General features: G+C 41.1%; 2 protein-coding genes and 1 long non-coding RNA gene across 5 annotated transcripts in view; 2 read left to right on the top strand and 1 right to left on the bottom strand.

The window, feature by feature from the left end:
• WWC2 (WW and C2 domain containing 2) overlaps positions 1 to 8,841 on the top strand; it is a 117,118-nt gene extending 108,277 nt beyond the window's left edge. For both annotated transcript variants that reach the window (XM_082237189.1, XM_082237190.1), the window contains exons 20-23: positions 13 to 105; positions 1,417 to 1,659; positions 3,603 to 3,730; positions 5,733 to 8,841. In XM_082237189.1, the coding sequence (XP_082093315.1) occupies positions 13 to 105; positions 1,417 to 1,659; positions 3,603 to 3,730; positions 5,733 to 5,799 (531 nt within the window). In that variant the 3' untranslated portion in view covers positions 5,800 to 8,841. The remainder of the gene's footprint in view (positions 1 to 12; positions 106 to 1,416; positions 1,660 to 3,602; positions 3,731 to 5,732) is intronic.
• A 2,456-nt stretch (positions 8,842 to 11,297) lies between these two features.
• LOC309540576 (claudin-22-like) lies at positions 11,298 to 12,228 on the bottom strand. The gene has a single exon (XM_082237515.1). It carries the CDS (start codon positions 12,126 to 12,128, stop codon positions 11,460 to 11,462), a length of 669 nt encoding a protein of 222 aa, XP_082093641.1. The 5' UTR covers positions 12,129 to 12,228; the 3' UTR covers positions 11,298 to 11,459.
• Positions 12,229 to 17,803: 5,575 nt separating this feature from the next.
• LOC309540794 lies at positions 17,804 to 22,609 on the top strand. 2 transcript variants are annotated; one of them, XR_014223502.1, is made up of 4 exons: positions 17,804 to 17,897; positions 20,373 to 20,454; positions 20,564 to 20,629; positions 22,526 to 22,609. It is a non-coding gene; the product is annotated as an uncharacterized lncRNA (long non-coding RNA). The 2 variants fall into 2 exon arrangements; XR_014223503.1 differs by lacking the exon at positions 22,526 to 22,609 and having other exon boundaries at positions 20,564 to 22,487.
• The last annotated feature ends 1,074 nt before the right edge of the window (positions 22,610 to 23,683 follow it).

Below are 23,683 nucleotides of genomic sequence, written 5' to 3' on the forward strand. Positions count from 1 at the left end.
TTGTTTTGGCAGTTGAATCGAAGTGATAGCGACAGCTCAACCTTGGCCAAAAAATCCCTTTTTGTGAGAAATGCCACTGAACGGCGGAGCTTGAGAGTTAAAAGGGTATGTGCTGTCTGACCATTTGCTGCTCACTTTTCCATTTCGCTGCAAACACTTTGCTAGATTAAAGAGGTTCTTCCACAAACTGAAGTTGCTTGCTGTGGTTTATTCTCATTCCAGGAAGCCCTAGATTCCCATTAATATTTGAATGAAGCCCAAAGGAAGTTGTGGCGCTGATCTTCTTTTTTTTTTTAGCCCAGTTGTGCTTTCGTTGTGCTCAGATTGGGGAAACAGTGAATTGAGCTAGAGAACAACCTGAGTCAGAAAATCATGGCTGCTGCCAACAAGCTTTCAAGTGGTTGAGAAGAGGGTACCATTTGCTGTGGGTAGTGCCTGGGGCAGTGGGGACTAAATTCCTATTTAATTATTTCTGAGTCAGCCACTTTTTGCCTACAACTTACTCTCCACCTCGTACCACTATGAGTAAAACTCCAGGCAATTGCATTTCAGTGCCTAGTAGAGTCGGTCGGCATCTTGGATTTGCCATCAGTGTTCTGCTCACTGCTGAGCACTTGGTGGGGCGATGGTCACTGCCACAAATTCCAGGGATGTGCTTCATGGTGTAGTACAATTTAAAAAGGGGGGGGGGGAGTTGAGCAAGGCAGTTGTTGGGGGTCTCATGAAATGGCACTTTGCCACAGACCTCCTCAACCTGCCCCTTTCCCTGCATCTACTGCTTTTCCCTTCAAGGTGGTAAATACTGTCTGGGAATCCCAGATGGAGGTGGAGGCTGCAGGTACAGTAGTGGATGAGAAAGGAGTTTAGGGCCTTCCCAGTTGTGAAATTTGTTCCTAACATGTAATGGTCTTTGCCTGGAATCATAGAGTTGGAAGGGACCCTGAGGATCATCTAGTCCAACCCCCTGGAATGCCGGAATATGCAGCTGCCCCAGATCAGGACCAAACCTGCATCCTTGGCATTCTCAGCAGCCTCTCGAACCAACTGAGGAAAATCTTCTTAATTTTCAGGACAACTGAAGGATAATGGAACTGTAGCATTTAGTCTGACCACAGCTTTGTGTGTGTAAATCTGTACACAAAGTATGTACATAGGTTTAATATTATTTATTGAACTTTGTGTTTTTAATGAGATGTAAACTCAAAATGACTTACAATATAATATAAAAATGAAAACCAATATAAAGCTAAAGCAAAGTAAAAACTGAAAACACTGCTATATGGGGGAAAGCTGTCTAGTACAGAAAGATAAATAAACCTAGCATGCTTTATGTAGGTATGCTGACATCACCTTGAGAGGTTTTCATTCCTGGTTTTAAATTCATTCTTATGTTTTTGGGATTCCTGAAAACTGTAGCCTGCCTGCCAGCCTAACATGCGAAGAGCAACGCAAGAGTGCCCTGTTCGCACCTCTCTGGATTTGGAGCTGGACCTCCAGGCTTCTCGCACCCGGCAGAGTCGCCTGAATGACGAACTGCAGATGCTGCGTGACCTGAAGCAGAAGCTGGAGGAGATGAAAGCGAGAGGAGAGACAGAACTTCCTCCACGGGTGTTGGAGGATGAAAGGTTCCAGAAGCTGTTGAAACAAGCTGAAAAACAGGTAGAGACATCAAATGGCTCATCGCTAAATGAAAGAGAAGCATGCACATGAAGGTACAATGGGATGTAGCCAGTGCTTTTTTTCCTAAAAAAAATGTTTAGGGGTACTCTCATTTTGGCTGCCCCCCCTCCCCCCAACCCCCGGACGAGGGACTCAAGGTGGAGGCGGCGCTGAGAAGATGGGAAGACTCCCAGTGACAATGGTGGCGGGGTCGGCTTGAGCGAGGAGGGGCGAGCGCTGGCTGGCTGGCTCTAGCCCGGCAAGAGGAGAAGGAGGAGCACGCAGCTGCCCCAGGCTCCCCTCCCTGGGCACCGGTGGGGAGAATGACGGCGCTCCAGTCTGCACTGCTACTGCGGAGACAGCTGGCATGTCAATCTGTCCATCAATGGTCGGGGCAGCACAAAATATTTAGGGGTACATGTCCCCCTAGAAAAAAAGCACTGGATATAGCCAGTGATGTTGCTTAGCTGATGGTAAGGCTTCCTCAACGAAATGGGAAGGGAAGCAATTCCCAGCAATTGCCCTGAGACCCCTGTGCCTCTCCCTTAAATCTGCAAGTGGAAGTCGCTAATGGAAGAGGAACACTGGATGCAGTCCAATGGGCTTAAGCATACCTAATTCTGTTAGGTGTGGGCTATTATCTCCCATACATAAGAAAAATGTTCCAGTTGGTATTTTGTCCCCTCACCCCCACCCTTCAACTTATTTTAAATACAGTGGTATCTTGGAAGTCGAACGGAATACATTCTGGAAGTCCATTTGACTTCCAAAATGTTCAGAAACCAAGGTGTGGCTTCTGATTAGCTGCAAGAAGCTCCTGCAGCCAATCAGAAGCCGCGTCGGACATTCGGGTTCCAAATAACGTTCGCAAACTGAACACTTGTTTGCGGGTTTGCGGTGTTCGGGAGCGAAAACGTTCGACTTGCAAGGCGTTCAGGAACCAAGGTACGACTGTATCTAAGTTCTGAAGTTGATTTTTTTTCTTAATACTGAGTGCATTATTATTATTTTTTGAAGAGCTAGAAATGAGAACCTATTCTGAAGTCTATAAAATTCATTTCTTACTGTTCAAGTCTATGTACTTCTATAGATCTTCAAAAGCTTGCTTGGATCATCTTCTGCAGTTCTGCAATGTTTACTCCAGAAGGCAAAGCTGTGCTTACTGTAGAAATGCGGTGTCCATTAAAATGCAAAAGTCAATAGGCACTTTAGGGCTTTTAGTGTACTAAAGTAAAAAGTTGAGACAGGCAGTAAGATACCAAATACTTTATTAACACAGCAGGGGGGCATTTAATAAAACTAATCAACATCACAGGAAGTAAATAAATGAAAGATGGTTTGGGGTGTTTGAGATATTAGACACTCTTAATTGCCACAAGGGTTTTCAAAACACTTGGCTGAAGAACATTGCCTGATTATAAAATCCAGACCATACCTGCTTCTTAGTTCATCCTAAGGACTGATTTTAAATGAGATACTGGGTGTGCAAAAGCAGGCTTTGCGTGGCTTGGCATCTCATTTAAAAAGCTTTCCATCCATCTGCCAGCCTCTGCGACACAGAGCTTGCATGCCAGTAGAGCTGCCTTCTGGGCCATAAGCTTCAGATGCACCAGCACATGGATTAAAAGCCCTTTAAAGGACATGCCAGGAAGTGTGGAGTCCTTTTCATGCATCTTGTTTAAAAATTGGCCCCAAGTCATTTTAGCTGCGGTGCCAATATGTCTTATTTTGTAAAATGAACAATGCACAACTTCCAGCTGCAGTATGCACACCTCTCCTCTGCTTGCAAGTCCACCCTGTGTCCCATGAGCATGTTGTGTTGAAGACATTTTGTGAGGTGCTCTCTCTCTCTCTCTCTCTCTCTCTCTCTCTCTCTCTGGCTTCTTGAATCCTGTCATATTGTCATTTGGTACCTGTTAGCTGTAATTTTGTTCCCTCACCAGGCTGAACAATCAAAAGAGGAAAAAAAACAGGGTTTAAGTGCTGAAAAATTGATGAGGAAAGCGTCGAAGGATGTTTGCCGGTTGCGAGAACAAAGCCAGAAGGTTCCGCTACAGGTGCAGTCATTCAGGTAAAGAGACCCCTGATTCCTTGGAGCTGGAGAAAAATCTGCGACAGTTTCTCAGTTGCCCTTCCCATCTTATATATGCACCTTTCTAGAATTAGTTGATGCCATGGGATTAACTATTCAATAAATGCAATTCAGATATGCAATAAGATGTCTTCAGGGCATGCTTTGTGATGTGGTTTCTGAGCATCAGGAAGAAGGTGCAGTGATTGGAAGTGGAATCTACAGCTCCGAGTGCTGGAGCTAAAGGCATTAATGGTTTCATCAGTAAATCCTCACCCCAGTTTCATCCATTTACGAGCCAAATGACTTCAAATAATCCAGAGGAAACAGCCAACCAAATAGACATAGCTCTGTGATTCCCCGTGGCAGAATGCAAATACAGTGGAACCTCTACTCACAACCACAATCTGTTCCAGAGGCCCGTCCTTATGGTGAAATGGGTCGCTGGTGGAAGCGCCGTTGTGCGCAGGGACATTCGGTGGCAGCCCACTTCTGCGCAGGTGCAGACGGCAGCAGCCGCTTCTGCACGTGCACAAATCGCGGCAAACCCAGTGTTTACTTCCGGGTTTGCCACGGTCGCGACTTGGAGCAGGATGTAAGTAGAGGTTCTACTGTAGAGGTGTAGTAGAACTGATTTTATTTTCCCCAACTCCAGCAAGAAAACAGATGTTTTTCTGTCCAGAGAGCATGCTTGCTGTTTTTCTACTGGCTGTAAAGTTCCCTCAGCTCATGTACCGTATTTTTCGCTCTATAAGACGCACCCGACTATAAGACGCACCTAGCTTTTAGAGGAGGAAAACAAGAAACAAGAAAGCAAGCAAAGCCTCTTGAGCGAAGCGGGAGGAGCACTCCGGCTGCGCTCAAGAGGTTTGCGTGGCTATTCCTGAAGCCAGAAGAGCAAGAGGGATAAGTGCGCACCGATCCCTCTTGTTCTTCTGGCTTCAGCGATAGCTGCGGAGCCTGCATTCGCTCCATAAGACGCACACACATTTCCCCTTACTTTTTAGGAGGGGAAAAGTGCGTCTTACAGAGCAAAAAATATGGTAATCTCCAGCAGATAGAATTATTGGTTTGTGGCAGGAGACTCAGGTGGTCAACATGCATACCAAATGCATGGGGAACAACAGGCAGGCAGACACAGACATTCAGTTGGCTAAAGAGAGATTTGTCCTGAGAACAAAACCTAAGTGGATTGACAGCCTGAATAAATACAGCAAAGCAAAGTTAGATACCAGACTACCTTCCTTAGTAAGGCATGTAGCCCCAGATGAACAGAATACCATGGGGCCCTTGATAGAGGGAGGGAAGTCAAAGATTCACCCAGGTAGCCTTATTCAACAGTAGCTAAGGGGGCCAGTGCAAAAGGTCGAGGGAGGGCTGAGGCCTCTGTAATTTGAGCCCTGCTCCAGTAGTACAGTTTAATTAATAATATTTTTTTAAAAAAAATTATGCCGCCCCCCCCAATCTGACTGGGTTGCCCCAGCCATTCTGGGCGGCTTCCATCACATACAAAAACATAATAAAACATCAAACATTAATAATAACAATCTGATCCAATATTAAAAGTCGCAGTAACTTTAAAATACAAAATTTACCTCGGGTTACATACGCTTCAGGTTACAATCGCTTCAGGTTACAGACTCCGCTAGCCCAGAAATATTACCTCGGGTTAAGAACTTTGCTTCAGGATGAGAACAGAAATCGTGCTCCGGCAGTGTGGCAGCAGCAGGAGGCCCCATTAGCTAAAGTGGTTCTTCAGGTTAAGAACAGTTTCAGGTTAACAACGGACCTCCGGAACGAATTAAATACTTAACCCGAGGTACCACTGTAATCAGTTTATTCCAAAGGATTGAATTATACAGAGATTTGCTTGGATGGGTGGAAAATTGTTACTCAGTTCGTACATTGCTTTTACTTTGCCTGTTGGAGTTCACTGTGATTTTCTTTTTTCTTTTTTTTTTTAACCACTTAAAATGTATTTCCTCTTCCTTCTTTTTTTAAGGGAGAAGATTGCATACTTCACAAGAGCAAAGATCAGCATACCATCTCTGCCAGCTGATGATGTCTAACTATGCTTCTCTCCACAACCTGTTTTTCTACTCGTTCGTCTTTTTTATTTTAAGATGACAGTTTTTTGTAGTATAGTCCCATGATTAAAAAAGCCTACTGTTTTACATCCAAGCCTAGATACTGTTTGTAAAAAAAATAATACAGTACATTATGTGGTGGTATATATTATGTGCTGGTAGATTTTATATATGCATATACATATAAATATATATCTATATAAAGGCAAGAGAAAGCCTCCTCTCTCTTCCCCTGCCTAAATCTTCCACACCAGAAAACCAAAGTAGAATATTTCTGGTACATGATGCTAATTTTGTACAGTTTGTATGTATTACAGATATGCTACTTTTTTGTAAAGATGGATCACGGAACAAAGGCTGTACCAAGTGTGTATATATCCTGTTGAACTGCACTGTGTTGAGAAATATTGTGTTCAACAGGCGGTTTCGTTTCACTGTTTTTTTCACAAGAGCAGACTGTGAAGATGGCTGTTAGGCCATGCAATATTTTTGTACAAAGTGTGATTTTTTTTGTAGCTAGCAGCAAGCACGAGCCCTCTTCCAAAACAGCAAGACTGCCTCATGCAAACAGGTGCTGTTTATATTTGTGTCACTCACATTGGAACTTTCAATGTTGAACCCAGTTCTTTTCCTTTCTGTCTTGGTATGAAGGAAGCGGCATGGGCTACTGAGTTGCAGGAGTATTATTTTGTGAATGTACTGGAGTTTGGGCTATATTGGGGGTTTTCCTAATGTTTTCTGCATCTATCTATAACCTGGGAGAAGTAATATGGGGCAAGTCTGTAACCCTGAAATGTGTCTATAAACTGAAACTACCCAAAGGGCAGCTGTTTTCTGAAATGGGACTCAGGTTCACGCACAAAGTATTTAAACCTGAGCTGAAAGATAAACTGAAATATAAAACTAACCCTTGAATATAAAATAGTTTGTTTAGTATTGCAGCCAGTAGCATGTAGGAAAAGTCAAGTTGATAAAGCCCAAACAGACCCATGCAATTTTCAAAGGAGTGGTTCTTAGGAAATTCATTGCTCTTAAGTACCGTGTGTGTGTGTGTGTGTGTGTGTTTCTTCTAAGAAAACTCATGATATGAAGCACTTAAAATGATGTGTTTAATTATGGCACAATAAGCATGATCAAGGTATCTATGGAATTGGAACCTTAACTTGTTTAAACAGGAATTTGTATTGATAAAAGGTAAAAGACGATATGAATGTGCTTGTCAGAATTCAAACTGGTAACAATCTGGTTACTTTTAAAAGAGGCATATATCTGCAGATGTGTCATGTGTATATTAGCACTACCAGTGATGGGCTCTGAATGTCACCGGGAAGCACATTGCTGATCAAGTCTGAGGTCGTCACAGTGGGGCTTGGCAAAGCTCTGTCTACTTTCAGCTGTGACGAGCAGCCCAGAGGAGAGCACTTGAGAGAACAAGCAGCAGTGAGCTACTTTTGCTGAATCAGGCCTGAAATCCTATGCACACTTAGTAGAGTGCAAACTCCACGGAACTCAATAGGACTTTTGTGTAGGCATTTATAGGATCAAACTGTAAGCCTCATAACTATTGCTTACAAAAGATGGGCTTTCAGACACCATTTTGCAAGTTGGCTGAACTGTTTGGAAGCATTTTGATGAGCACAAATAAATGGCTGGTTATGTACATGAATCATAAGTGCACACACTATATATGAAATCAAGCAAGGAAACAAAAGGGCTAGACTATTAGAACACTGACCATTTTGCAACATTATTATAAATTATGTCATATTTTATTTTTTCCAGAATGTAATTGTCTCATTGAAAGATTAGGGGAACATAACTAAAATATGTTTGTTGCCATCTTTGGAAATCCTGGTGGGGGGGAAAACTTGTGCCTTAATTTATTTTTGTAAATCTCCCCAAGTGTTCTCTTATTATGCAGAAGTCTGTGTAATTATTCAGATTCTTAAAATATTACTTCAAACCTGGAGGTAGTCAGTAAACTAACTGTGCCCCTTTTTCTTTACCTCTCTTTTTAGGCCTAATCTAAACACATACATGCCATGTATTCTGATGAGGTCAATCTCTAAAAGCTAAAGTTTCAAATTGTTTAATATAGAAATGAAGTTTGACTGTTTCAGCTTCTCAGTTTGACAATATAAATGTTTGTAGAAATGATGTATAGAGCTGTATCTTGTGATTTATTTATTTTCAGTCTTATTTATGTACTGCTTAATATAGTTCAGTTCTGGCCATTTAAAATTTACGGGTTAAAAAAAAAAAAAGCTACTGTGAGAAATGTATACAGCTTTCTGGTTTCTTAGTGGAGAAGCTGTTCATACATACACACAGAGAGAGAGAATTTCAGAGGGAACCAAAAAGGATTCTCTGATAAATCATGAATATTGGCAGAAATAATATTGTTGGTAGTTCTGCAAAATTTGCTCATTTATAAAATGAGAGCAATTGTCACTGCAATAATACATCTTCTGACTTCGTCAGACTACAGTAATATCAACTCATTTTTAGGAATAAATTTTGAACTGTTCTGGGTTTGTTGGTTTGTGTTTTGAACTCAGTTTATATACAGTAATGAAATAACATTGGTGAGACACTGATAAAAAAAAATACCAGCCACATTTCATGTTATACAGATACTGCTTTTATTGTAAGATTTACCCTTCATAGGATATAAGAAACATAATAATCCTCATGTTCCCATTATCAGTATGTTAGTACAGTTCTATATATCAAATTTTAAGTATTACAGGTACAAGGCAATATTATTTTTTTAGCCAACTGAACAAAGTATATAGCAAATCATTTATAGAATGAAAATCAAATTTCAACTTTTTGCCTTCTTGTTACATTTAAGTAAAAAAATGCTCAGGACTGAACTAAATATTTAATCAGGTTATATCACGAATGTCTTTCTGTGCTAATGTTGTCTGTAAACGTACATATGTACATCACCTAGATTAACTTTCATCTCTGCACTTTCCATGTGTTTCAGTGATTTGGAAAAAAATACAGTTTTTTAACAAAGCTTTTGTGCTCATTTGTGTTCTTTTGTTTTTGTTTTTGTTTTTTACAAAAACAGCCCATAAGTTTTGATTTTTGCATACAAAAGACTCCTTGGTGTTTTTATAAGATTTGGACCATGTAATATTGGTGGTAAAGTGATCAATATTATCAATAACAGTTTGAATTGTATTTTGATACTTATCAGCATACCCCCATGTAAAATGCATGGGCTGGCAGTAATATGTGACAATGTCTGCATGATTCTGTTCTGACAGCCACAACTGAAAAATGGGATGTTATATGAAGACAGTGACCTGACTCTAAAATCCAGAGTCATACTTATGTCCTTTTTCTTAGGATATAATTGAACAAAGTTTCTTCTTTTTATGGGGGCCAAAGAAATCACTGCCATTTTGCAGAATGGAAAATTCTTTTCAGTCAGTATCATTTTTTTACTGTTCTTTTGAATGCTGGTAACTTTTAGGAATAGATTGGGCAAATAGGAACTGTTTAGTTTATAATCTTAAACTCCTGACAGTTTTTCCATGATTCCAGCAGAAACAGGAATTCATTATGTGACAAATAATTTGATGTTATGCAATATCTCAAGTTATGTGATAGGCAGCTAGTTTTGCAAATCGAATTATCATGGAAACATAGATACCCCAATAAACAAACATAGAATCGCTTTAGTTTTGGGAATTTTCACTCAAAATCTGAACATTTTCTATCAGGCAGAAGCTTTTTCCTTTTAAAAGAAAAAGTTAAAGGAAGCATGCTTTTCTAAAGTACTTGTTTATCAACATCCCTCAGTCATCCTTAAGATATTAGTTTACCCATGACTGTATTGTCGATTTCAATGTTCTGATGATATCTTGAATTTCTGCCATGACCTAATGGATTGCAGAATTATGATGAATGAATCTCTGATGAAAGATGGGCAGAGAAACAGGAATCTACTAAAGTAACAAATAAACACTATACCCATCTGGTGGCAATCTTTTGAATAAGTGTCCTACCAAATTTCTGCAATATGGGTACACTAAGTAAACTGGAACAAGACAAACCTTGGAATCAGTCACAATGGCACTTGTGTTGTTGTTTTTTTGTCCCTCTGGTGTCCTTTCTTCAAGCAATTATCCATTCATCACAGATGCTAAAATTCTCTAAATTTTGACTTCTTCAGGCAAAGCTAAAGGAAAAATATTAACATTTTTTACATAATTCTTCTTACATAGTTCCTTCTTGGAATATTCACATGGTACTGTTGGCACCTTGCTTCAAATCATATAAAACCCAAAGCTATTCCAGCCTTGCAAGTTATTAAACACCCTAGCTATCATTTCCTATTAAATACTGTAAAGTTTTCATAAATTGCATAGTTGGAGTTGTAAAAGCTGTGGCGTTAATTTCTGAACTTGCTGCAGTTACATCTTTTGGAAGTTATGTTAATACTGGCTATAAACAGATGTTCATATTCTCACACTGAAATTCTACTTGGTTAGCTAAAGAACATGAAGCCATATTTCATATTTGCTGACATAGAAATACTTTGCACATAAAGAAACAGTGCCAAGCCATTGTTTCAAAGAAAGAAAGCCCATTCTCCACTGAAACTGAATAACGAACTATGGTGGTTGTTTTTTGGTTTCTATTCAAATAACAATAGTCAATCCCTTTCTAGAATAGCTTTTCAGTGTCTGGTGGCGTTAATAAATTAAACGACGTAATACAAAACTACTTAATAAAAGTTAATTTAGATTGCATGGGACACGAATGAAGCAATCCCGTTCCTTCAAGCTGTAAACTAAAGACGACACTGCCCTCATGTAGTAAAATAAATGTAGAATTTATCAGATTTTAGGAAACATATTGTGATTATGCATGCTTAAAACTCAACTATTTACATAGAGAAGAACAGCATTGATTCTTTACAAGAGCAACATTTAACACATTATTTCACAGGTTGTTTTCTGTTTGCTACTAACTTACATATATAGATATATAAAAATAGGTAGACACTAGAGCATTCAGTTTAGGGAGTGAGGGGGACTTTGCATTTCCCATGTGTTAAGATGAGTCACTCGTTATTCCATAGATGCTATCACTGAAATCATTTAAACATTTTGCCAGTGTTGCAGGGCAATTTGTAACTCATATTAAAAGTCTTTTTGCATGAATTAGATTTGTTTCTTGCAGCAGAAATCTACAGGCAGGTTAGTTCCTTGTACTTTTTGACTTGAAGAAATTCAGTGGGCCATAGAAATAAATTACTAGCTTTAGTAGTATGAAGCTGTGTAATAAGAGCTATTATATTACATTTTTTTCTGTCTTAACTTGAACTTGGGATGCTTTTTGTTTTTACATTTTAAACGAATCACATAAAATCTACACAGTGGTGATTTTTTACACAGTCATTTTAATCTCATCCTGTTGGTGAAGTCAACATTCTCAGTTTTGTAATGAGGAGGGTAAAACACAGCTCTTGAAAGAAAAAGCGCAGGAAGAAAATTTAGACGCCCAAGTGTAATGAATCTGCTAAGGAACAAAGAGTCCTTTGAATCTTAATTGGAACAAGGTTCTGGCTCGTGTGTTTTAAGTGTCTGAAAATGAAAGAAGAATCCTCCTTTCTGTCTCTCTCAAACTCTTAGGCTTTTGGGTCTGTTGTTACTTTCCAGGTACTGACAGTTATCTTGCTCTTCTGCCACTGTATAATGGACCGAGGATGACTGGGCATCAGCAGAACAGACAGTGCAATTTAGCATTGAGCCTCCTAAGATGAGACAGAATCCAGCAAACCAGCCTACAAACAGTGCTTCCCCAAAGTCCCACCTGGGAACGATGTCTGGAATATTCTCATCCCAGAATTCCTGCACAGTGGTGTGAGCAACCCAGGAGACTGGGACTATGGCTGTGACTCCTGATATCCAGAAGAGTATTCCTCCCAACAGCAGTAACCTCCTCTTTAGGTCCAGTTGTTGTTCACCAATCTTCAAGCAGTCCAGTCCGAAACCTGAGAGCAAGAGGCCTGAAAGTCCTAATCCATTAGATACAAACATCAGAATCCTAGAAATTTTGAGCTCTGGAGGTAAAGCCAAAAAAGAATCGAATTCCTTGCACTGCATTCCCCCTTCTTCTTGAACTACACAGGCTTGCCAGAGTCCCATTGTCCAGATCTCCAATTCATTCAATTCCAGGTTGAGATTTTTCCACTGAGGTAAATAGGTAGTGAGGCAGGATAGCACCCATCCCAACAAACAAAATAAAATCCCAGCTAACTGCATCATGGTTCGGTACACTAAAGCCATTCTAAAGGCAGAAAACGCACGGCCGGAAAATCTTGGCCAACTCTATAAGACTTGCTACTTTATATGGCGGCTGCAGCTCTGATGATCTTTAGCTCTTTCATGCCCTGAATATAAACTTTTGCATATTAACCCTTTCCAAGCTCTGAAATGTGTTTTTGTTCTTCCTGAATATAATGTTTCTTGTAAAGGACGAAGGACTCTGCTTAACCATGAGTTAGGTTTTGTGATAAGGATTTGATCTGTTACCTTCCAATTTGCTTGGTAAAATTATATCCCAATGCCTGGTGATTACAAGTCTGAGGATGAACAAAGAACGCTCTATGACCCCTAACCTCAAAAAAACAACAGAAATCTTTGTGCTTCAATACGGATTAATTAGATTTTAAGTGGTGATAAAAAACCAGCTCTGTCTGCAACAGGACTTCATTGTAATGGCTAAATCTGAGATTTCAGGGTTGCAAATCAAGGCCTTGTAAAGAAAGGTATACTGTTTTCCTATAATCTGTATTATTAGACTTCCTCAATATATGTATATATACACCCAAAGGCTTTCCTTTATTCTTCTTTTCTTTCACCACCACAGAGAAGATTGCAAAAGATCTTTTTCATGTGCTTTATATAAAATTAAATTTAAATAGGCTTTGTTATATATCTGACCCTTTTAGAGCACAGTGAAGAAGCAGCAATACATAAAGTAGGCTACAGGATCATTGTAGCTACCGTACATTCCTGAAATATCCATTGTCAATGACAGAACATTCCTCATTTGTTTTAAAAAGTCAATTTTGGTTATCTTATTTTGTTTAGCAGTAGAACATACCTTGCTTATCCCATATATAAATTTTATTTCTAAAAATATTTATATACTGCTGTACCATAAAAAAATATATCAAAGACCTTTACAGCAATAAAACATAAAGCCATACAATAAACACAAAGAAAAAAGAAGTTAAAAGCAGACATCAATTAACTGTTGTGGTAGAATGTATTCCTAATTGCCAGCAAAGGCCTGGCAGAACAGTAACATTTCCAGCAGGTGTTTAAAATTTGTGACTATTTTGTGACCAGTTTCCATAGACAAAGCCCATGATCCATAGCGTTGAATGCACAAGACAATCAACTTCTTGTGCCTCTCTGTGCATGGCACTTGTACAAGAACAAGAGTGTACACAAAGACTTAGATGTGCAAACTGGTTTGCACATGTGGAACAAATCACCCAGATACATTTCTTTAAAAACCTGCAAGCGCGCAATGAAAGCAGTTCCTCTGAATTTAGGAGATCTGTTTCCAATCCAGAGAATATTATTTGTATTATGTTGCTCAGTCTATCTGCTTCCAAATAGGGTCTAGAAAACATTTTGACCTAAGGCTATTGATTTATACCATACATTTAACTGTGCTACACAAGAATTCGCACAAAAGCAAATGGCATCAGAAGACTGCATTATAGCATTGTTATTGAATTCATACAAAAAGCTTTACAAATATTATTCAAGGTGCAAGGCTCTGATGGGGGGGGGCAGATACCACCAGGAAAAAAGCATTGAGTTCATCGATTTTAGTCCCAAAGGGACATCTAAGAATTAAAACACATTAGAAGTTTCAAGTTCAGGGGAATGTTTGTCTAAACTGGTGTGTCTTCAAGAGCCGGTGGAATGGCAATATTGATGGGGGTTGGCATTTCACAACACAGGTGACATGTTATCACAAGCCAATAATCAGGACATAGCAAATTAACTGGGTTCAATTTTTTGGTCTTCATGTCCTTACTGAGCATTAGAGGGGAGAACAGTTTTTTAGGTTATTTAGGAGTGTGTGTGTGTGTGTGTGTGTGTGTGTGTGTGTGTGTGTGTGTAAGTAGCAGAACATTAAAACTGACAGATCCTTTAGCACTGCTGGGATATGTACCCAATAAAGAGCACCACTCACCACCCAGGCTGTGATATTCTATGCCAGCTGTAGCCTCCAGACCAGCTGCAAGGGAAGCTCTACATGGGATGCTTTACACCAGTAATGTCTTGTTTGGACTATTGTTTGTCCAAATAATTCCTGTGCAAGAAAGGATGCAGTTGGCAAAAGCAGCTGAAGCTGATGTTAGGTCTCTTTGCCACAGAGGCCACATGGGCCTCAATGGACAACGATGAATCCAAGAAAAGCCCCAAGCTGCATACCTGCTCCATCAGATACAGTGCAACCCCACCTAGAAAGGTAAACTCCCCAATTCTCAGGCCTGGGAACCCAATTCTCTTACCCACCATGTCTTTGACTTGGCAGGGTTTGGCTTCAACCTATTGGCCCTCATCCACTCCAGCACTGCATGCTGCCACTGGCTCAGCTTTCACTGGGCCTCTTCTGACTCAGATTTAATGTGGAAATAGACCTGGGCATCATCAGCAGTGTGCCCCAAACATTTTGAGGATTGCTCCCAATGGCTTCATATACTGTACATGCTAGATAACATTGGGGGCAAAATAGTGCCTTGCAGCACCCTGCCAATACAGCTCCCAATATGTAGTTATAGAGTGCCCTAAGTACTGTTCTTTGAGACTTAGCCATGCAAGTAGGAGCAGAACCACCGGAAAACATTGCCTCCAACTTCCAACCCACAAGAAGGTAGTCCAGGAGGATACCCCACAACTTTGGGCATCAAAGGCATCAATGGCTACTGAGAGATCCTACAGCAGACTTGAGGAATGAGGTTATCACCCCTCTTTTATTGTCCATTCTGGGTCGCCCAACCACTGCCACAGTGTCCTTTCTCTTGGCAGATCAAGATGAGCAGGTGACAGCAAAGGTTGCAAGGTTTTTAGCTGGGTCAATTAGAATAAGATCCACTATTTGACTATTGATTCAAAACCCTAAAATATAATTGACTTTTTATTTCTATTATTGTATTTCTATTATTTCTATTATTGTATATTGTATTGTTGTTTTATTACTATGGCCGATGGCTGACGCAAACAAAGATTCATTCAGATCCTACAGCAGCAAAAGCATCACACTCACACTTTCTCCAGGGAGGTCATCCATCAGGGCAAAGTGAAATGAATACATAATATGTTTCTATAGGCTGAATTAGTTCATTTTTTAAAAAAAGTTGGTGGTTAGAACACTATTCTGAAAGCAGGGATTTGAACTCCCCTTCTGGGAAGCCTATGAGTTCTTCAGAGATATCTCTTACTCCCCAGGCCACATAGCTGATTGGGTGCTCCAGTTGAATAGCATTTCTTCCTTTCCTGCCTGGCTCTATCTTTGCTGGCCAATGGTGATGATTTTCAGGCTGCCTATGTTTCATCTTGGAGTGTGTCAAAGCCCTGGAATGTGTGGCCATTGCAGTCCAGTTGCTGCCCTCTTGTCCTCTGCTCCATGGTAATCTGCACTAAGGAAGTGGTCTCTTTGTAGCTTTGTGGTTGTTCATTGTATTGGTTGCATATGTACAGGATTGCATATGATGCAGCATATGTTGATGTCATAAGGGAAGCTGACTCACCCAACTGTTCTCACACATCAGTTGGTGCGTCCCACGCCTGGTACAGTAATAAGGGAGACTTGCTGGTGTGCAACATCATGACCAGTGGGTAGCAGGGGATATCCTAGTGGTGCCTGTGGGTATTGCTACATTGGCAGAAATTGTGTTGCTTTAGGTCATTGGTAGGGAAACTAAGGCCCGGGGGCCGGATCAAGCCCAATCGCCTTCTAGATCCGGCCCACGGATGGCCCAGGAATCAGCGTGTTTTTACATGGGTAGAATGTGTCCTTTTATTTAAAATGCATCTCTGGGTTATTTGTGGGGCATAGAAATTTGTTCATTCCCCCCCAAAAAAAATACATTCCAGCCCCCCACAAGGTCTGAGGGACAGTGGGGCAGCCACCTGCTGAAAAGGTTTGCTGACCCCTGGGTGCTGTTTCAGCATAGGATTGCAACTATATTCGCACTGGTGTGAACCCTAGGATAGTGGCTAGCATCTTAGTTGGACCACTGCTTCGCCTGCCTTTAAACAAAGGCCATTCAAAAAGAAAATATTTAACAGCAAGGTAAAAGAAAGCATGGTGGTGCTTTACAGTATATTATGCACCCCCTAAATCCTGTAACAAAACCCAGCAGAATCTTATAAGGAACAAAAGACACAGGAAAGTAAAGATTAAGGCATATGTGAAGTGATGAAAGGTTAGAGTTAAAGCTCTAATCATTTTAGGAATGTTGGTTGTACTTTGCATTAACTTTTTAGTATAGATTCATCAGGTTTCCCCTTCAAAAGTAGGCCACGACATGCTGGAAGTTGCTTCCTCACAAATATCCCATTATACAAATATAAAATGCTATGTCGCTTAAGAGGGCTACCAATCTAGGAATAAACAGCTCAGTGATCACTCTGAAATCCTGAATGAATAGTACACTCCTGTCATGGAAGTTAATTTAAGCACTTGGACTCGTATCAGTATTTATGGCGTGTATAAAATGTTGCCCAAGAGTACGTTCAAGTTAATGCCTTCAACAATACAACCTGTATTTTGGAGGTTTGTAACAAGACATAATTTACCTGGTGAGTAAGGAAGGGCTCTTAAGGCAAAATTCATTCTCTTTACAGAGGGAGCCATGGGTCTGTGGGATCTCTGCATGGCTTTGGGTGTGTGTGTTTTTGGGGGGGGTCTAACTCTGAGGTCCTGGTTAGCCTGTCCCCTGCAGCAGTGCAGCTGCGATTCCTGGTGGTAGGTATTTGTGTCTGGAGTCCTGAGGCAGGACTTTCTGCAGGGTCCTTAGAAGAAAAGTTTCAGCAATACGCATATCCCACTTGGGCATGATCCTTAGCTGTTTGAGCACATTGCCCTTTCACTCACATTTAGGATTTTACCTGTCTGGTATTGTACAAGGATTTGCTGCAGACCCCTAAGACCTTTACAGCTAAGGGGGCAGAAGGGTAGTATTGGGTGGCACCAGGCGTGGCCCGTCCCTTTTCACCACCTGAGGCAAAACAAGAACGTTTCACCCAGCACACGCGCAATGCCCACCGCCTCACTTAATGGGGTTGCTCAGCTGCAGCTTCCAGGTTCTGGTGAAATCTCACAAGAGCTGAAGAGATTTCACAGGACTCTCGCCGGAACCCAGAAGCCACTGCAGCTGTTTCTCTGGTGTTGGCACTAGTGAAGGTGACCCTTGGATTCTGCCACCTGAGGCGGCTTTCTCAGTCTACCTTATGGCTGGCCTTGGCCACTCAATTCATGAGTGTCTGCAGGGAAGAAGGGTCTGAGTGCTTGCCAGCTCATCCACAAGAGGTTTAGAGTGATCTCTGAAACCACTCATTTTGTGGCTGCCAGTCTCAGACTCGCTGCACTTTTCTGAAGGAGAGCTTTCCTGGACCAACAGGTAGCTCATATGAATGCTGCTCATTCTGATCCAATGATGCTACTTTTCCAGATATTACAAGATTTGGAAAGCTTAGAAAGACAATGATAATGTAAACAAAGGAGTGGTGATGCCTTTTTGAGATCAGGTATGGAGCTTGTGTGTGCTGCTACACCAGGCCCTGCTTTTTGAGGGGCAGATGGGACCAGTGGCCAAGACTAGAAACCAAAAGTAACCCAGCAGAATAGAAATCACTCTCCAGGACAGTCCTGGATTTACAGAAGCTGTCTGTGTTTCTGATTTGATCCCAGAATGTCTTGCTTTTCCTTAGGACATCCCTATTTTCATCGGAGAACTGTTGGAGGTTATGGAGTTCTGAGAACCCCCGAGCTAAGAAGGTGAGTGACTATACAAGCTTTAGAAGGTAGCCCTGTACAGGGAAGTTTTTTAATGTTTAATATTTTATTATGTTTTTAGATATGTTGGAAGTTGCTCAGAGAGGCTGGGGCAACCCAGTCAGATGGGCAAGGTATCAATAATAAATGGTTGTTGTTGAATAGGATGTCCCTATTTTCATCAGAGGGTATGCTGATATAGGTAGTGTAAGTCCTTTTATGATAAAGTTATACATCCACAGTCAGTATGCTTCTCAGTACCAGATGCTGGGATTCACAGGCGAGGAGAGTGCCGCTTGCCAACTTCCCATGGGCTTCTGGTTGGCCATTGTGAGAACAAAATGCTGGACTAGACAGGCTTTTGCCCCACTCCAGCAGGCTCTGCTTAAGTCCTTATGATTGCTTCATTTACTTTTGAAATTAATTAAATGTGCAAATGCCAAAACCCATAATACTGCATATCAGCAAAACTACTCAGTCTAGTTTAAATATAATAGATGAGTTGGGGGGGGGATATTTAATATGGTTTTCTTTATAACCATAAAAAATGTATCTTGAAAAATTAACCAGTTTTTTCCACCATCCAGCAATGTTTTGATCACTTTTTGATGGAGAGGTGGGTAAGAGGAATAAAAAATAACACATTGCATTATGAACCAACAGAAAGAGGAGAAAGAAGTGTTGCTTCACTGGACTGGCAAAAAAAGGAAGAGGAAATAAATATCAGAGCAAGCCAATATACAATAGGCTATACAATAGGCAAAATGGAGGCTTGTGATCGATGTACTGTGATTATGGTCTCCACAGATCTTTCAAATACAGTGGTACCTCTGGTTACGAACTTAATTCATTCCGGAGGTCCGTTCTTAACCTGAAACCGTTCTTAACCTGAGGTACCACTTTAGCTAATGGGGCCAGCTGCCATGCCACCGGTGTGCGATTTCTGTTCTCATCCTGAGGTAAAGTTATTAACCAGAGGTACTAATTCTGGGTTAGCAGAGTCTGTAACCCAAAGTGTTTGTAACCTGAGGTGTTTATAACCCTAGGTAGCACTGTACAGTTCAGCCTGCAGCCACTGGGTGGAAATAGGCATGCTTGCAACACTCAGGCTGCCAGAAACAAAATGGTTGTTTTCAGGGGAGGAGCAAACAGGTATACAAAGTGTGACAATCAATACCACCTGCAAAACCTCTCTCGAGCGTCTAACCACCCACCTCAAAATATAGGGGTTTGGTGCTAATAATCTCCCACACCAACACTGTGTAAAATTTGCATTACACAAACTGTTGAGCTTGTATAACAACACACACACACACAAAAAAAAAAATCTGGAAGCTCAAAGTCTTTTGTAGTCAGTGCAACAGCAAACAGAACTTCAGTATCAACAGGATGACAGGGCCCTTGAAGAGGCTTAGCCTTCAACTCCTCCGTGTGTTTTGCTGCCTAAAGAAGATGAGTTTGGAGACTCTCTGTGGCATAGGACTCTGTAGACACTGCAGAGGGAGTAGCTGGGAGTTTGAGGTGATGTCAAGTAATATTGAATTTCTGTCAGTTTCATTTGATCTTTGACAGATAGTTCATAAGTAGAAGGCATCACCCGACGACACCATCATGCCTGTGCAAAATCCCCCCTTGTAATAGAACAAATACGTTCTGTTGCGTTAGTAAAATGCAAGGGCAAGGGTGGTCAAAAATGAATTTCTCCTTTTATTGTTTACAAGGGACACACAATCTGTTGTGTTAGTTTGGCTATACCCCACAGAAGCATGAATGGGAAAGCAAAGTTCACTGGGGGAGAAGTCCTCAAGGGTAGAAGTCCTCAAGGGTAGAAAAAGGCAGAACTTGGTAGCATTTGAAGGCTGATGAAAGGAAAACATGAAAGGCTCAGTGGCAGGATTGACGCTGTTAAGAAGTTTGTTGTAACTAGGATTATTTGAAGAACTCAAAAGACTGAAGCCAATTGAAATATTCACTAAGGGGGGTGGGGAGGCAGCCATGTTGGGATGGAGCAAGACGCTACCTTTCAGATTTCTGCCAGAGGTCAGTGAAAGAATGTTAGGGCTTAAAAGATAAAGCCAAACGAGATATTCTCAAAGTCCAGAAGCAGCAATAAATAAAGCAAGCTCACGTGATGATCTGCTGGGCAAACGAAAGAATAGGGTGATTTCTTTGAGGAAGCACCTTGCAGAAATGTTGCAAATTGAAACACAAAAAAGATCCTTTGAAATACCAGATACAGTATGTATTAGATAATTAATATTGTATCCTTGAGATACTGTATGGCCGTGGGCATCGGGTAATAGAAAATGTCTAATTTATAAGGACAGTGAGAAAATCTTTAAGGAAAAAAGGAAAAAAGAGAATTTCTGATCACAAAGGAAAGATGAACTCTATTGTTTTAAGACTTTACATAAGCGGCACCACAGGAGCATTATGGGAATAAAAGTTTGACTTCCCAGTATTTCTGATCACACCTTGATCTTCTGAGTGTTGGCTTCTTACAGGAGCTTTTTCTTGTCCTTATCTCCTTTGGCAGTACAAGACTGCAGTGATGCTACTGAAATGTATGTTGAACAAGCCTCTTAGGTAACTTTCTTTACATCGTTCAATAGACAAGCGTGTTTTATGTGAACTGTTTAGAAAAACGTTGGCTCTTGCATTACTCTTGAGCCTTAAAAGGAAACTCTTGTTTCAGGCCAAATTGCTGATCTTTGTGACATGACAGCCTGATTCATTCCAACATGTACACTGTAATTAAAAGGTAATAACATAAAATTAACAAGGCCATCTCATAGATATACATTTCTATGCGCCCAGGAACACTGTAGACTGGAAGCATAGAAAATGATAGCTCCCACCACAAAACTATCTACAGTATATTGTGACTCAAGAAAGAACAGGATTGAGAAAGCTTTTTAAGAAAACCACCCTCATAATGAGAATGTTCCACAACGATAAGCTCCACTGTTACTTAAGATATCTTAGGATTTTAAATTGTGTATACTAGGAACTGCTGCTTTGTTTGGATCACTCGGTTTTGGTGATGCTTAGAATAGGGGTGTTTAGACATGCATGATGGGGGAACAGGATTTTGCCTGCTTTGCCTCTGCTCCTAACAATGCACATTTTGTCATAATGGTTTGGGGGAATGTCCTCTTCTGTACAACTCCTCTAAGTAAGTGGGAAGCCCTGGCCAAGCTCACCTAGATGAGTCCTACCTGCAAACATCTTCAGGAGCCCATATGTTTGCTCATTTGCACTAAGCTATGGTTTAGCTTTGAATATTGTGTGTGGCCAGTAGGAACACAATTCTACTCCTTCCCTTATGCATTTACTGAACATAGAGATGCGTGTTGTTTAAACATCCTTTATTATATGCTATGTGTAGCAAAATGTGTTAATAGGATCTAATAGCACAGAATAGAAATCCTTAGTTAGTGCTCACTTAGCCTATAGGTGGCCAACCTAGTCTGGTATTGGCAGTGACAGTTTGTGGCATTCTTGAACAAGGACAGACGGACACACAGGCTTCGTCATGGCAGAGAGTGTGGCCAGCCGGCCTCTCCATGGTGTGCCGCTACCTCCACCTGAGCTAAAGACAAAGCCATCACAATGCATATTTATTGTGGCACTCTCTAATGCTTTGAACTTGATGTACAGCACAGCTACCAGAGGTCGTCTATCACCGAGCCAACGAACAGTGACTCCCAGTATCTTTGCTTTGTCCCGGTTACAAAAGGTTTTCATAAAATGGCCAAACTGTATCAATAAACGTGATTTGCATGATATTTATGCTTAAATGCAGAGCTGTAGCTGGGGGGGGGGGAGCTAGCCAGGTTTTTTTGCCTGGGGGGAATCCTCCAGAGCGGTGCCCTTGAGGCTCCCAGCCTGTGTGTGTGTGTGTGTGTGTGTGTGTGCAAATAGTCATGAGTGGGTGGGTGCCAAACTGGGTCTTTGACCTGGGTGAAATAAAGCCCAGTTTTGCCCCTGATCAATGGTAACTTTTGCCAGAGCCGTGGGCAATTATCACACATGGGACAACTGCACAGGCCACAGCAGTGACCAGAGGTGAAAATACTTCTGAGAGGAGTTCAGCAAGAAGAAACACCATGGTGCACCTGCAACACACAACTGGGCGCCTTCATCTGCTCCACCTACAATAAAACATGTCTCTCCCATGTCGGTTTCTACAGTGACAGCAGGCGCCGTAACTCGCTAATGGTTTGACTTTACCCCCGAAGGCATACTCTTGCATCCCCCCAGACAGATAGATGCTAGCAATAAGAATTGTGACTCGCACTGAATCCTAGGGATGAGATGAAAAATAACAGTGCTGACCCCAGACAGAGAACACAGTTGACACATTGATAAGTAATTTCAAGGCATCACCAGTTAGTATCCGAATCCAGTCTAGGGGTGTTAAGGGTTCGTGTGTCCCCAAAACGTGTCCTCTGTGTAGAAATTCTGATCCAAATGTATCTAAACATGCTGGAATAGAAAAGCTGTTTACATGGACAGCCACAGCACTCTTCATAATCCCTTTCTTTGAGTACTTCAAACACTGCATCTCTTTTCCTCCCCCACCCCTTTTAATAAGTGGGCTCAATTTCTTTAAGCATTTCAAGGACATCATAATAACCAGACCTTCTGTGTTCAGTAACAGGTCCACTGGAGTCGCACTTGTTCTGTGAACTGCTTTGCCTCCTGTGGTGCTGCATAATAAATTGCTTTGACAAACTGGGCATTTTTCCATCTGAACATTAATGTTGGTTTTAATGAATCCTTTATTAGTGGAACAAGTTTTGTTTTTTTTAATTTCATCTGAAAACAGCCATAAAATTACAAACAAAGGCTGGCGTTTTTGTTTAGAATCAACTTGAGTGGAAGACATGAATACATGAAGACCTTAACATTGATTTAAAAGTGGGGGGTGAGGGACAGAGCACGTTTCATTTGACAACAGTACATTTTACATTTCTCTCATTTCAAGTGCATAACATTATGTTTGCCTTTTAAAAAACAACAACGGTATATATCTTGCCTAATGCAGCCAGGGTTCTATGAGAACAAGTGAAACAATGTCTTGAGTGGCGCACAAAGCAGTCCATCTGGAATTGGAATCCAGTTTTGTTGGCAATTGATTGCCCTTGTAGGATACAATATGCTCCACTTATTCTGTAGCCATTAACGCAAACGAGTTTTGTGCAATATAAGGACATATCAAGGTGGTAGCTGATTGTATTCCCAGTGAACTGAGGCTGCACAAAGCTGAATATGCAGGCAACATCCTTGTACAGGGAGACAAGAAAAGGACCATAGCAAAATAGCATCCCAACTTTAATATTTCTGTGCCTGCTATTTAAAATGCACGCACATTTAAAGGTGTGGTTGCTAATGACGCATACAGTATAGTGTCACATCTGGGTCTTCATCAGGGCCCCTTCTTTGTGTGCCCCACCTGAGGAAAATGCACAAGGTGATCATATGATAAAAGGTGTTCTCAGTTGTGGGCTCCTGTCTGTGGGATGCTCTCCCCTGTGAGACGCTCCTAGCACCCCATCCACCCCACAACATTAGAACTGCCTATCCCACAAACAAGAACCGTGTGTCTATCTTCTGGGAAAGTTAGCCAATATATAGGGATGTGTAGTATCCGTGCTAACATTTTCCTCTGGTCAATTGCCATTTGGATAAATTATCTCATCAGGGCAGGGGTGTTAGAACCAGACATCTGACCCCAGATGGACAACAAACAGCAAAATACATCCTCCCTGTGAAAAAATAGCACACATCTGCCTCAGACTGTGTAGAGGAG

The sequence above is a fragment of the Podarcis vaucheri genome (assembly GCF_965113315.1).
Source record: "Podarcis vaucheri genome assembly, chromosome: 9".
NCBI classification, from domain to species: Eukaryota; Metazoa; Chordata; class Lepidosauria; order Squamata; family Lacertidae; genus Podarcis; species Podarcis vaucheri.

Bases quoted from the DNA above. Each gene is read 5' to 3' on its own strand.
- LOC309540576 (XM_082237515.1), bottom strand. From the start codon at position 12,128: ATGGCTTTAGTGTACCGAACCATGATGCAGTTAGCTGGGATTTTATTT.